The sequence below is a fragment of the Macaca thibetana genome, chromosome 11 (genome assembly GCF_024542745.1).
Source record: "Macaca thibetana thibetana isolate TM-01 chromosome 11, ASM2454274v1, whole genome shotgun sequence".
Lineage (NCBI taxonomy): Eukaryota > Metazoa > Chordata > Mammalia > Primates > Cercopithecidae > Macaca > Macaca thibetana.
Genome location: NC_065588.1, coordinates 100,111,516 through 100,123,825, shown reverse-complemented (window position 1 = coordinate 100,123,825; position 12,310 = coordinate 100,111,516). Strand labels below are relative to the sequence as shown.

Below are 12,310 nucleotides of genomic sequence, written 5' to 3'. Positions count from 1 at the left end.
ATGGATAAAGTCAAAATCAGTAGAAGCAGGTGTGACGACGTCTGCGCAGCAACTAATCCTATTCTGGCACATCCCAAAGGTGTTCAGTCTGGCCAGGCTGATGATGTAAACTCTGTGCTACACCCTCAATTACGATTTTATTCCCAAAGAGAATTGTTATTTTAATGAACGTGTTTTTGGGTGCAAAGAACTCCTAATAAAAAGTTGTTGTCTTTCAAAAAAAACAGATTTTTAGGCTGACAACAGTATAATAAGCTCAGGAGCAGCCTAGGAATACTTGACACTTTTTCTAACCCTGAGAGAACACCCCTCCTCATTAACAAGAGGAAGGGCTGGTCCTGGACTTGGCCCACAGTTCTGGCTCTGTCACTTACTAGCTGTGTGATCTTGGGCAGTTTACTTAAGCTCTCTGTTCCTCAATTTCTCATCTGTAAAATGAGGGTGGGGTTCATAGTACTAACCTCATAAGGCTGTGTGAGAATTAAAACATAATACAACAAAAAAAAAAAAAAAACTACATTCAAAAAACCCAAAAAACATAATACAAAATACAAGTAAGGAATTTAAAGTAGTACATGGCACACAGCTGCGATTATTATTGTTGTTATTATTTTTGTTGTTATTATTGTTATTCCTTTCTGAGCTAGAGAAAGAAGCAGGGTGTGGGGGCTGCTAGGGGAAACAGACATTCTTGTTCATTAGCTGAGTAGGGAGAGGAAGGATTGCAAAACAAGAGAGTTTGCAGCTGTCGCCTCTGCAGCCCAGACAGCCTGCAGGTGAGCGGAGAAGGCTGGCCCCAGAGTCATTTATTGTGGCTGCCTTTGCTGAGACCTGGTTTCACCTGGGTGAGGTGGATGTGGGCAGAGGAGGAAGAGCTGCTGCTGTGAACACAGCCAGCCTGAGAGGCCAGGTGCTCGGAGCAGATTCAGCCTCTTTGCAGAGAGCATTTTTCTGCAGCCCGCCTCAGCTGTCTGAAGTTGCAGATCTTGTGTGGGCTGTGAGTCAGGGACCTTTTCTATCTGGGGCACCTAATCACACCCAGTGACACTCATATTTCTGCTCTTCTGTCCTCAATCCCTGCTTGCCAGGATAAAGGGATCTTGTAGATGGGAACTGCCTATAGCCAGCTCTACTGACTCCCACACCCTTTGCCTGCCCTGCAGGCAACTGGTGTCACAGAAGACGTGCTTCACGGAAGGTCAGAGTAGTCACTGACTTTTTTCTTTCGTTTTTGTCTATTGAGACAGGGTCTTGCTCTGTTATCCAGGCTAGAGTGCAGTGGTGTGATCACGGCTTACCACAGCCTTGACCTCCTGGGCCCAAGTGATCTTCCTACCTTAGCCCTCCTGGTAGCTGGAACCTCAGGAGTGTGTGACCATGCCTGGCTAATTTATTAATTTTTTGTGGAGACAGGGTCTTGCCATGTTGCCCAGGTTGGTCTTGAACTCCTGGGTTCAAGCAATCCTCCAAACTCAGCTTCCCAAATTGCTGGGATTACAGGTGTAAGCCACCATGCTCAGCATGGTCACTGATTTTCTTATTTGCATGTTTCCTCACCATGTGACCCCGTGGAACCTGGGGGCAGGTTTGAATAAGTTCCATTTATTGAAGGCTTTCTATGTAGCAGTGCTAAGGGCTTTATCAGCGTCTCATTTAATTCTCTCAGTGGTCCACCCATAGAATTATCCCACATAGGAAGAATGGGGTTCAGAACGTCAGAGCCACACAGTTATGCAAGGGCATGGCAGGGAGTGCAAAGTCGGGTCTCTGTTGGGATCAACGCCCCTAGTCCTCATCACTACACTGCCATTCCGCCTTGAGCCAGCAGAGGAAAATTTCCCTTCTGTGGATGCTTTTCATCAGCCTCCTCTCCCAGCATCGGGAAAGTCTCTGCTCAAGTTGGTGATGTGGAATGGACAGAAATCCTTGGCGGAGCTTGCCAAGCTTTTCGCCTTGGGCCCTGTTGACTTCCCAGCCTAGTTTGTTTCCCTTTGCCCCACAGGTTTGGTCTCCTTGGAGCACACCAGTCACTTCCATCCCTCCATGCCTTTGCCCATTCAGTTCTCTTCTCCTAAAATGCCCCTTCCCGTGTCTCAGAGCAGTGGAATCCTTCTCATCCTTTATGGCCCTATTCAAACGTCACCTTCTTCATAAGAGGTGCTGATGGGTACCTCTGTCCCTCTGCCCTAACTTTGACCATGCAGCACAGGACCCCCAGTCCCACTGCATCTTAGTTTACACAAGTGTCTCCCTCCAGGCCCTGTGAGCTTGCCTCCCTAGGTCCCTCGGGTGAATTATAAATGGTCCTGTGATCTGTCTTATTGTTTGTCTCCCTGTGTAAGTTCTGTGAGTGCAGGGATCATATCTATTTTATTGGCCACTATCATACCCAGTGCCTGACACAGACACAGAAGCTTCTCAATAAACCTGTGTTGAATGATGAGCAATAACACTGCTAAAAAGCACATGAGTTTGTCAGTCCCTAGGTGGCTGTTTAAACATGTGAGCTATTACCATTTAAATGAGGCAACTGGCCATTGTCATTTAGTAGAGACAGATTGTTCCTGCCAAAATAAGGAGAAATGTTTAGAATCATTTTCCAATACTAGTAACGAAAAAATAATTATAATCACCAAAAATGTAGTTTTAAAATCAATCAACATATATATTTTCCTTCATATACAAAAATATAAATCTATAAGCATCAGCCATGAGTATTTTTTTTGCTTAGGATTAATTTTTGCTAATCATATTAGTGTTCTATGCTCTGTGATTGTCAGGTGGTATATACTTCCTGAGGTTCATTCACATTCACCTTGTGACTTATACTCTATGCCAATGTTGTGGAAGAGGCAGAGGATCCATACCTCTGTAGGCTCTCACAGGGGCTGCTTGTGAGCCATCTACACTAAGAAATGGTGGTCACACACGGCTTGAAAACAAACCATTAGAAAAAATAGTGTTTTAAAAGCTTCTGGGCCGGGCGCGGTGGCTCAAGCCTGTAATCCCAGCACTTTGGGAGGCCGAGACGGGTGGATCACGAGGTCAGGAGATCCAGACCATCCTGGCTAACACGGTGAAACCCCGTCTCTACTAAGAAATACAAAAAACTAGCCGGGCGAGGTGGCGGGCGCCTGTAGTCTCAGCTACTCGGGAGGCTGAGGCCGGAGAATGGCGTGAACCCGGGAGGCGGAGCTTGCAGTGAGCTGAGATCCGGCCACTGCACTCCAGCCTGGTCTACAGAGCGAGACTCCGTCTCATAAAAAAAAAAAAAAAAAAAAAAAAAAAAAAAGCTTCTGGTGATCTGTGTATTCACATTCACCTCTCTGGGCCTCAGTTTCCTCATCTACAAAATGAGGGGTCTGGACTAGGCTAGATGATTTCCAAGAACCCCTTCTGCTCTAAAATTCTGTCATTTAAGTCCTGAAATCTCAATGGTGTCCATACTTTTAAAGGTTTTTAAATAAAAGCTCAAGGGATAAATCATCAAGCTGAATTTCTTTCTCTTCCTTTTCTTGAAAATCATTTTTCATTGTTTGACATAAGCTCAATATCTATCTTTTCTGACACCTTTACTTTCTTAATGTCCCACATTCATAAAAAAAGTTTCAAGTCGTTGATTTTATGATCATTTTGTGTTATAAAAATCTCTTTAAAGTTAACACAACTCTACTCTACTAAAAGATGAATATAGAGAAAGTAACTTATTATAAAACAATGTGTATTTGAACATGTAAATGCTCAGACTTGAATTGAAGACATAGTGCCTCTGTATAGATAATCGCCACGAAAGCAATAAGTTTCGTCTATAAATATAGGTTGACGTGGGTGTGTCGTATTAAAGACTCAAACATTGGCCGGGCATGGTGGCTCACATCTGTAATCCCAGCACTTTGGGAGGCTGAGGCAGGCGGGATCATCTGGAGTTGGGAGTTTGAGACCAGCCTGGCCAACATGACGAAACGCTGTCTCTACTAAAAATACAAAAAATTAGACAGGCTTGGTGGCGTGTGCCTGTAAGACCAGCTATTCGAGAGGCCAAGGCAGGACAATCGCTTGAACCTGGGAGGCAGAGGTTGCAGTGAGCCAAGATCAAGCCACTGTACTCCAGCCTGGGCGACAGAGTGAGACTCCACCTCAAAAAAAAAAAAAAAAAAAAAAAGAAAAGAAAAGAAGAAAAAAAAAGAAAAAAGAAAAAAGAAAAAAAAAAGACTCAAATATCATAGGTAATATTGCTATTGGGTGGTGATTTTCTGAAATGGTGACTAAATCTTGGTGTCATTTTAGACAAAGCAATGTATAATCTTCCATCAATTTATGTGGTGTTGCATTCTAGAAAATTCAATGTGTTTTAAAACCATACAAAAAATACTTTGTGTTCATATGTAAAATGGAGTTGGTTTCTAGGTTAGGTCATTATCAATTCTTTTCCCTCTTACGGGATTGTTGAAATATTTGAAAATCAGGTAGACCTGGGGACAAAGCTTCATTGGGTATGACTGTCCTGTGTTGTAGGATGTCTCAAAACCCTGGAACCTCTCCTGTTAAGAACCACTGCTCTCTAAGCAATGTCCTATTTTTCAAGTGTTCATGGCGCCTTCCTATGTCCCAGCCTTTGGCAATACTGTCTTGATGATATGCCCTTCTCCTCGTCTCTGCCTGTGCACCCTTAAAGGCTTATTTGAAGTGTCTTCCACACAGAGCTTTTCTTCATTGTGATGGTTCTACATCAAGCTTCAGTAACCTTCAGACTCATATTCTGCCTTGAAATGTGGCTATTTGTATACAGAATCAATTTCCACTTCCTTTAGGTGGTTGACTTCATACATGAATCATTTTATCTCCTCTCGGCATCTAGCATGGAACCATCACATAATAGGCAACTGACAAATATTTGCTAAACATAATCACTCTCAATGATTCTAACAAAATCTTAATGCATCTGAGAGGCCTAATCCATTAAGGCTTCTACATGTGACTCGATTTTCCAGACCTCAACATGCTTAAATTTCTGTAGAAAATATTGCTTTTGAAAAATAAAAGCAAGACGGAAGTTGCAGTAAAATGTTCTTAGAGTATTAGGTAGTCGATTACAACTTGGGGTTGCTGCTACTAGGTCACTTTATCACAGTCTGAAAGTCAAACATCTCTAATGACTTCCTTTGCCTTTTGGGGGTTCATAGCTTAGTTCTTCCTAAGATCATATACTTTCCAGAGTCCAAAGTCTAGGGTCCAATAGTGTGGGTAGAATTTAGGATTGTTTCTGTTAAGTTTAAGATGGGCTAGGTCCAAGGAGAGGAGACAGTGGGTGGGAGCGTCTGTATTTGAGCATTACTGGAAGAGCCCAGGGCGGTGGCTGTGACCCTAAGCACGCACCCAATGTTAAGGAGTGTCAGAAACTTCACAGATCACAGGACTTCTCTTCGTATCTAACTCTTTGTAACATGGCCTGTTTTTGCATTCTGGAAGATGAGAGTAATGTTTTGGATCATACAAAAATGTTTTTGTATCAAATCCTGAAAATGTGTGGGAGACAATCTGGTGGTAAACATCACTATTATCTCTTTTGGGTTGAATATCTTGAGGATGGTAATCACATGTATACATATGTGTGTTAGCCGTACAGCTGTGAGTAGCACTCATTTTTCCCAACCTCTTTTGCTTCCCCAGCTCATAAACATGTTTTAGCAATGACAGAATCGTTTCCACCTAATTTGAACAAATTTCTATGCTGTAGGTACTCAGCTCGAAACAGATATTCTTAATGAAGACTCAGATGACTTGGTCTTTTCACTTCTTGTGGAAGTGTTCATTGCTTCCATCAGTTTAAAACCATGCATACTTGTACTAGATGGAATTGAAGAACTGATTGGCATTTATGGGATTTCAGGTCAGAAGGTAACATCTTTTTAAAATGATGTTTAAAATTATTTTATCACAACTTTATAAAAATAAAACAATTTAAAAAAAGAAATACAAATAATAAAAACTTCATTATTTAGGATGTATTATATATAACACCTTTCCATTGCATCACACATCTCTGGTTTTAGCCAACACTGCTTTTAGTTACTGCTTTGTATTTTAATTAATTAAGAGATAGGGTCTTTTGTGTTGCCCAGGCTGGAGTGCAGTGGGATGATCATAGCTCACTGTAACCTCTAACTCCTGGGCTCACGCCATCCTCTTGCCTCAGCCTCCGGACTACAGGCACACACCACCATGCCTGGCTGATTTTTTCAACTTTTTGTAGAGATGAGGTTTTGCTATGTTGCCCAGTCTTATTCTGAACTCCTGGGCTCAAGCGAGCTTCCCAGCCTGCTTTCCAAAGTGCTGGGATTACAGGTGTGAGCAACTGCACCCAACCCTGCTCTGTATTTTATTGAACAAATACTTCTATAATGTATTTACAATGGGCCAGGCACCATTTTTGGAACTTTAAGAACATTAATGCATTTAGTTGGGCACGGTGACTCACACCTGTAATCCTAGCACTTTGGAAGGCTGAGGTGGGTGGATCACCTGAGGTCAGGAGTTCAAGACCAGCCTGGCCAACATGGTGAAACCCTGTGTCTACTAAAAATACAAAAATTAGCCAGGCATAGTGGCGGGCACCTGTAATCCCAGCTGCTTGGGAGGCTGAGGCAGGAGAATCGCTTGAACCCAGGAGGCAAAGGTTGCAGTGAGCCAAGATTGTACCATTGCACTCCAGCCTGGGCAACAAGAGTGAAACTCCGTCCCCAAAGAAACAAAAACAAAAACAAAAAAGAATATTAATGCATTTAATTCGCACAACAGCCATATGAGGAAGAGACTGTGTTCATCTTCCCTATTCACACAGGGCGAACTGAGTACAGAGATGGTAGGTGGCTTGTCTAAGGTCCTAAGATGGTTAAGTGGTGGACTCAGAATTCAGACCTGGGCATTCTGGTTCCAGCCACTGGGGCCTTTCCCCATGCACATATCTGTCCTCTATTTTATAGTTTGATCAGTCTTATTGTTCTTTATGTATTATAGTTTGGTCTACCTCATCTTCACTGGTTTTGCACATACAACATTGCATTCATGGGTTGTCATCTTCAGTTTTTCTCCTGTTTGAAATAATATTGGATCAATGGAACCTCTACTAATACTTGGCACCAGTTATTACTTTGGGAAGCAGGTTCTTTAAATCTTAAAAGTATATGTAATCGAATATGTGAATAAGATCTGTTTCTTATAGAAATATGATAAAAAAAGAAGAAAATAGGAAATTAAATACACTCAGTCTCACCACTGGTAAATATTTTGCTGCTGTATATGCTTTTACCTATGGATATCTATATATACATATACATATTTATGTAAAGAAGTTACACACCACATTGTTTCTTAACCTGCTTTTTAATTTAATATATCATAATGCTGGGCATGTAATCCGAACACTTTAGGAGGCCGAGGCAGGCAGATCACTTGAGGTCAGGATTTCGAAACTAGCCTGACCAACATGGTGAAACCCCATCTCTACTGAAAAAAAAATACAAAAAATTAGCCAGGCATGGTGGCACACACCTGTAATCTCAGCTACTTGGGAGGCTGAGACAGGAGAATTGCTTTAACCCAGGAGGTGGAGGTTGCAGTGAGCTGAGATGACACCACGGCACTCCAGCCTGGGTGACAGAGCAAGACTCCATCTCAAAAAAAACTGTATATACCATGAGCACTTACTATAGGCAAAGCACTATTCGCAAAGACAGACAGACATAGTCCCTGTAAAGAAATGGAGCTTTCATTCTAGTGGGGAATGGCAGTCATTAATGAAGTCATATCACAACTGTGACATGTGCTGCTACAGATTGATATGTAGTATTGTGACAGCCTCTCATGAGGGGATGGCTTTCTGGAAGAAGGGCCTGAGGCAGAGCTCTTTAGAAGGAGGAAGGATGGCCAGACAGTTACCTGAAGCAGTTTAGGGAGCGCTTAGGAGCCCGCCTCTGGTGCCAGACCCTTGGTTTGAATCCCAGCTCTGCCACTTAAACTAGCAGATTGAATTAGATAAGGCATGTAGCTCCTCTATCCTTGAGTTTCTTTCTCTGCCTTTCTAGAGTGTTGTAATGAGGATGGAGTGAGTTCGTGTATTAAAATTATGCCCAGGATTTAATTTGCAGAGGTATGGTTGGGCGACCACATGGAGAGGCCAGTACCACTGAAAGACGAAGTCATTACTTACATTTCCTGAGAGAAGGGGACACGCTCTGCAGGGACCCAGGGCAAGGGTGGTCAGGAGGCAGAGGACAGGAGAAAGGGGAAACTGAAGCCAGAGCCTTTACTGAGGTTTCTTTTTTTCTTTTTTTTGAGATGGAGTCTTGCTCTGTCACCCAGGCTGGAGTGTGGTGGTGGGATCTCGGCTCACTGCAAGCTCCGCCTCCCGGGTTTACGCCATTCTCCTGCCTCAGCCTCCCAAGTAGCTGGGACTACAGGCACCTGCCATCTCGCCCGGCTAGTTTTTTTGTATTTTTTAGTAGAGACGGGGTTTCACCATGTTAGCCAGGATGGTCTCGATCTCCTGACCTTGTGATCCGCCTGCCTCGGCCTCCCAAAGTGATGGGATTACAGGCTTGAGCCACCGTGCCCAGCCTGGGGTTTCTATAGGAATGGCAAGGCAGGGCAGGGTAAACAGTTTAGGGTTGGCTAATTTGAATTTTTTATTTTTATTTTTATTTTATTTATTTATTTTTTTTTTGAGATAGCATCTTGCTCTGTAGTTAAGGCTGGAGTGCAGTGGTGCAATCATGGCAATCATAGCCTTTACCTCCCGGGTTCAGGCCATCCTCCCACCTCAGCCTCCTAAGTAGCTGGGACTGCAGGCTGTAGGTATGAGCCATCATGCCCAGCTAACTAAAAAAAAAAAAAGTGTTTTTGTGCAGATGAGTTTTCCCTATGTTGCCCAGGCTTAATTTGAATAATTTTGATGGGCTTTGGGCACAGAGGCTGCCTCTAGTTGTCTGGTACCTGGCCCTGGGTTGATTTAGGGCAGGGTTGTTGTATGAGTTAGATCTGCACGCTAAAGGCAGACTCCAGGCAGGCTGTCCACCACCCCCAGGAGTTAGCTAGCCTTGGGAAGGGCTGGATGTGTAAGGTCCTGAGGAATGTTAAATAATCCTAAGATGCAGAAATTCAAAACCGTAATTAATACAGTTAGTACCTACAGACACATTCAACACAGTGCCTGGCTCAGAGTGAGTATGTGATGGTTGGTGTTATTGGGCAAAGAGGTATTGTGGGAAAGGCTATTAAAGGAATTGAGAAAAGATTGATCTTATTAGGTATTTATTTTGTTCCAAAATAAAATGATTTAACTCGTGATAGTATTGCTGCACCAAGTGGCAACTTCTCAGCATAAAATAACATCCTCTTTTTCAACTGAATGGTTCCAATTGAGCTCTCCAGTTTCCTCTGCTTATTCCTGTAGGTCAGTCTTCAAAAGTGGGTGATTTTATTAAATTACTTGCTCCTAAGAACCTCTTTTTAGAGTTCACATTTGCACAATCAAATTCATAACTGACACGAGTCAAATACGGTTCTATTGAGTGTGACTTGATATTTTCTTAGCACTTAATGCTTGCAATTCAAGTTACTATTTATAGCCTTCACTCCAACCCTTATTCTATACTTACTCCCTATATTGTACCTACTCTAAGTTGAAAAACCATCAACAAAGTAATTTTAAAGTCTTTAATGTTTTCAAATATCTTTGATTCTCTCCATCAGGCGAAAGATTTCTCCTGGCTGCCACACTCACTCTCCCCTCATTGCAAATTTATCATGAGCACCGTCTCTTCCAGCCTGCCCTACAAGTCATTGTGTGCCCGCCCGGATGTGAGGACAGTGGAACTCATTAGCACAGGAGATGAAGAAACAAAATTAAACATCTTTAGAAAGCATCTCTCCATTCCCAACATGGACCCCTTCCAACACAGCAGACAGTCTTTGAGGAAAAAACCAGACCTGAGTCCTTTAAAACTCACAATCCTAGCCAATGAATTGAAAGAATGTAGAATCTACCGCAATGAGTTTCACTGTATGAAAGAGTACTTGGAGGCTGTCTCTGTTCAGGAGCTCTGGGAATTGGTTCTCAAACGCTGGATTGAAGACTACAGTTGGACTTTTCAACCAAAAAGGTCAAATTCAGACACTGTGGCTTCAGGAGAAGGTAGGCCTTGGCCATTGTTGACAACTCTGTGGGAGTCCACAGGGAGAAAGATGTGTGGTGGACTCCTGCACAGGGAAGGGGACTCTAGGGACAGGGTTGTCTGAGAAAACACAGGATGCCCAATGAAATTTTTTTTTTTTTTTTTTTTTTTTTTTTTTTGAGATAGAGTCTCACTCTGTCACCCAGGCTGGAGTGCAGTGGCACGATCTTGGTTCACTGCAACCTCTGGGTTCAAGAGATCCTCCTGTCCCAGCCTCCCGAGTAACTGGGATTACAGGCACCTGCCACCACACCCAGCTAATTTTTTGTATTTTTAGTAGAGACAGAGTTTCACCATGTTGGCCAGTCTGGTCTCATACTCCTGACCTCAGGTGATCCACCTGCCTCGCCCTCCCAAAGTGCTAGGATTATAGGCGTGAGCCACCATGCCCGGCCTGCCCAATGAAATTTGAATTTCAGATAAACAACAAATAATCTTTAGTAGAAGTATGTCTCAGATATTGCACGGGACATACCTATGCTAACAATTATTTGAATTACAGATAAATAACAAATAATTCTCAGTATAAGAATGTCCTAAATATTACACAGGACATACTCACACTAAAAATTAATTTATTATTTATCTGAAATTTATATTTTACTGAGCATCCTGTATTTTTATTTGCCAAATTTGCCACCTCTAAAGGACTCTGTGTGTTGGCTGTAAGGAGAACTGTGTTAGACATAAATTTCAGTCACATTCTCCAAGAATGTAAGAAATGGAGCTTTCTTGTTTTTATAAGTCAATGTGTCTCTCTTCTGAGCCCACAGGCCTGCTAATGGCAGATACCTCATCCAGTCCATTCAGGTTAATTCCATCAGTATGGTTTGTTTTCAGTGAGCTCAGGATTTTCTCAGTTGGGGGAGGATTTGTGGCCTTCCCGTGTCTCCTTTGGGTTGATCTGAGATCTAAGGGCCTGGGTGCTAGGTGGCCTTGGTTGTCCTCTGTCCTTGCTGGTCTCCATGGTCTCCATGGCCCACAGATGTTGACTTCTCTCACTTCTGGCTTCCTCTAGGATACCCGTGTGCCCATCTGTTCTCAGGTTGCTGGATCTCTGTGGCTTCTGGCTGACAGGGGCCACATCCTAACAGAGGGTCCTCTCTCCTCTGCCAACTTCTGTGCTCTGCTTGAGTCTTGTTCTCCTCTCTGATTCTCTCCTATACTTTCTCAGTTTCACAAATGCTTTTCCTCCTGAGTGGGGGGAAAAATCCTCTTTAGATCATCCTGGACTTATCTGAGTTTATCGTTTGTCATAAAAAAAATTTATTCCATGTGTTACGAGTTTTTTTTTTTTTTAATCTAGGGTCTCACTATGTTGCCCAGGCTGGCCTCCAACTTAAGGGATCCTCCTGCCTCAGCCTCCTGAGTAGCTGAGATTACAGGTGTGCTACTACCTTGCCTGGCTCCAGGAATGTATTTTTATGATACTCAACAATCAGGCTTTTGAGAGTCAAAATTTGTTCCCTCAAGCCATTGTCACTGCCATGAACTTCAAAAGTCTATTTTGAAACTTGAGTTTTTCTCTCTTTATCTCTGCTATAACAGTCTCTTAAGGTCAGTGAGTTAAGAATAGAGCAGGGATGGGGAAGTGGGGGTGAGAAATAGAAAATACTTGGAATGAAAGACACAGCTGGGCATGGTGGTTCATGCCTGTAATTCGAGCACTTTGGGATTCTGAGGTGACCTGAAGTCAGGAGTTTGAGATCAGCTCGGGCAACATGGCACAACCCTGCCTCTACTGAAAATACAAAAATTAGCTGGGTATGGTGGCACGTGCCTATAATCTCAGTTACTCAGGAGGCTGAGGCAGGAGAATTGCTTTAACCCAGGAGGTGGAGGTTATAGTGAGCCAAGATCGTGCCACTGCACTACAGCCTGGGCGACAGAGCGGGACGCCTCAAAAAAAAAAAAAAAAAAAAAAAAAAAAAAAAAAAAGAAAGACACATTGATTGGTGCAACATATTGTCCTGCCCTGGTTTTTTGCTCTACAATTTGTATTTCTGTAAAGAAAATTGACTTCAAATTTACTGCGCCCTCCTGCTCCTACAAGGAGGTAGAAACTAGTTCTCTGTGCC

General features: G+C 42.9%; 2 protein-coding genes across 3 annotated transcripts in view; one reads left to right on the top strand and one right to left on the bottom strand.

The window, feature by feature from the left end:
• The window catches only part of HSP90B1 (heat shock protein 90 beta family member 1), a 188,839-nt gene that overhangs the window by 43,248 nt on the left and 133,281 nt on the right, over positions 1–12,310 (bottom strand). The gene's annotated exons all lie outside the window — the stretch shown is intronic.
• LOC126930894 (putative tetratricopeptide repeat protein 41) overlaps positions 1–12,310 on the top strand; it is a 73,427-nt gene that overhangs the window by 13,195 nt on the left and 47,922 nt on the right. For both annotated transcript variants that reach the window (XM_050748451.1, XM_050748453.1), the window contains exons 4-5: positions 5,738–5,898; positions 9,751–10,192. In XM_050748451.1, coding sequence (XP_050604408.1) covers positions 5,738–5,898; positions 9,751–10,192 — 603 coding nt within the window. The remainder of the gene's footprint in view (positions 1–5,737; positions 5,899–9,750; positions 10,193–12,310) is intronic.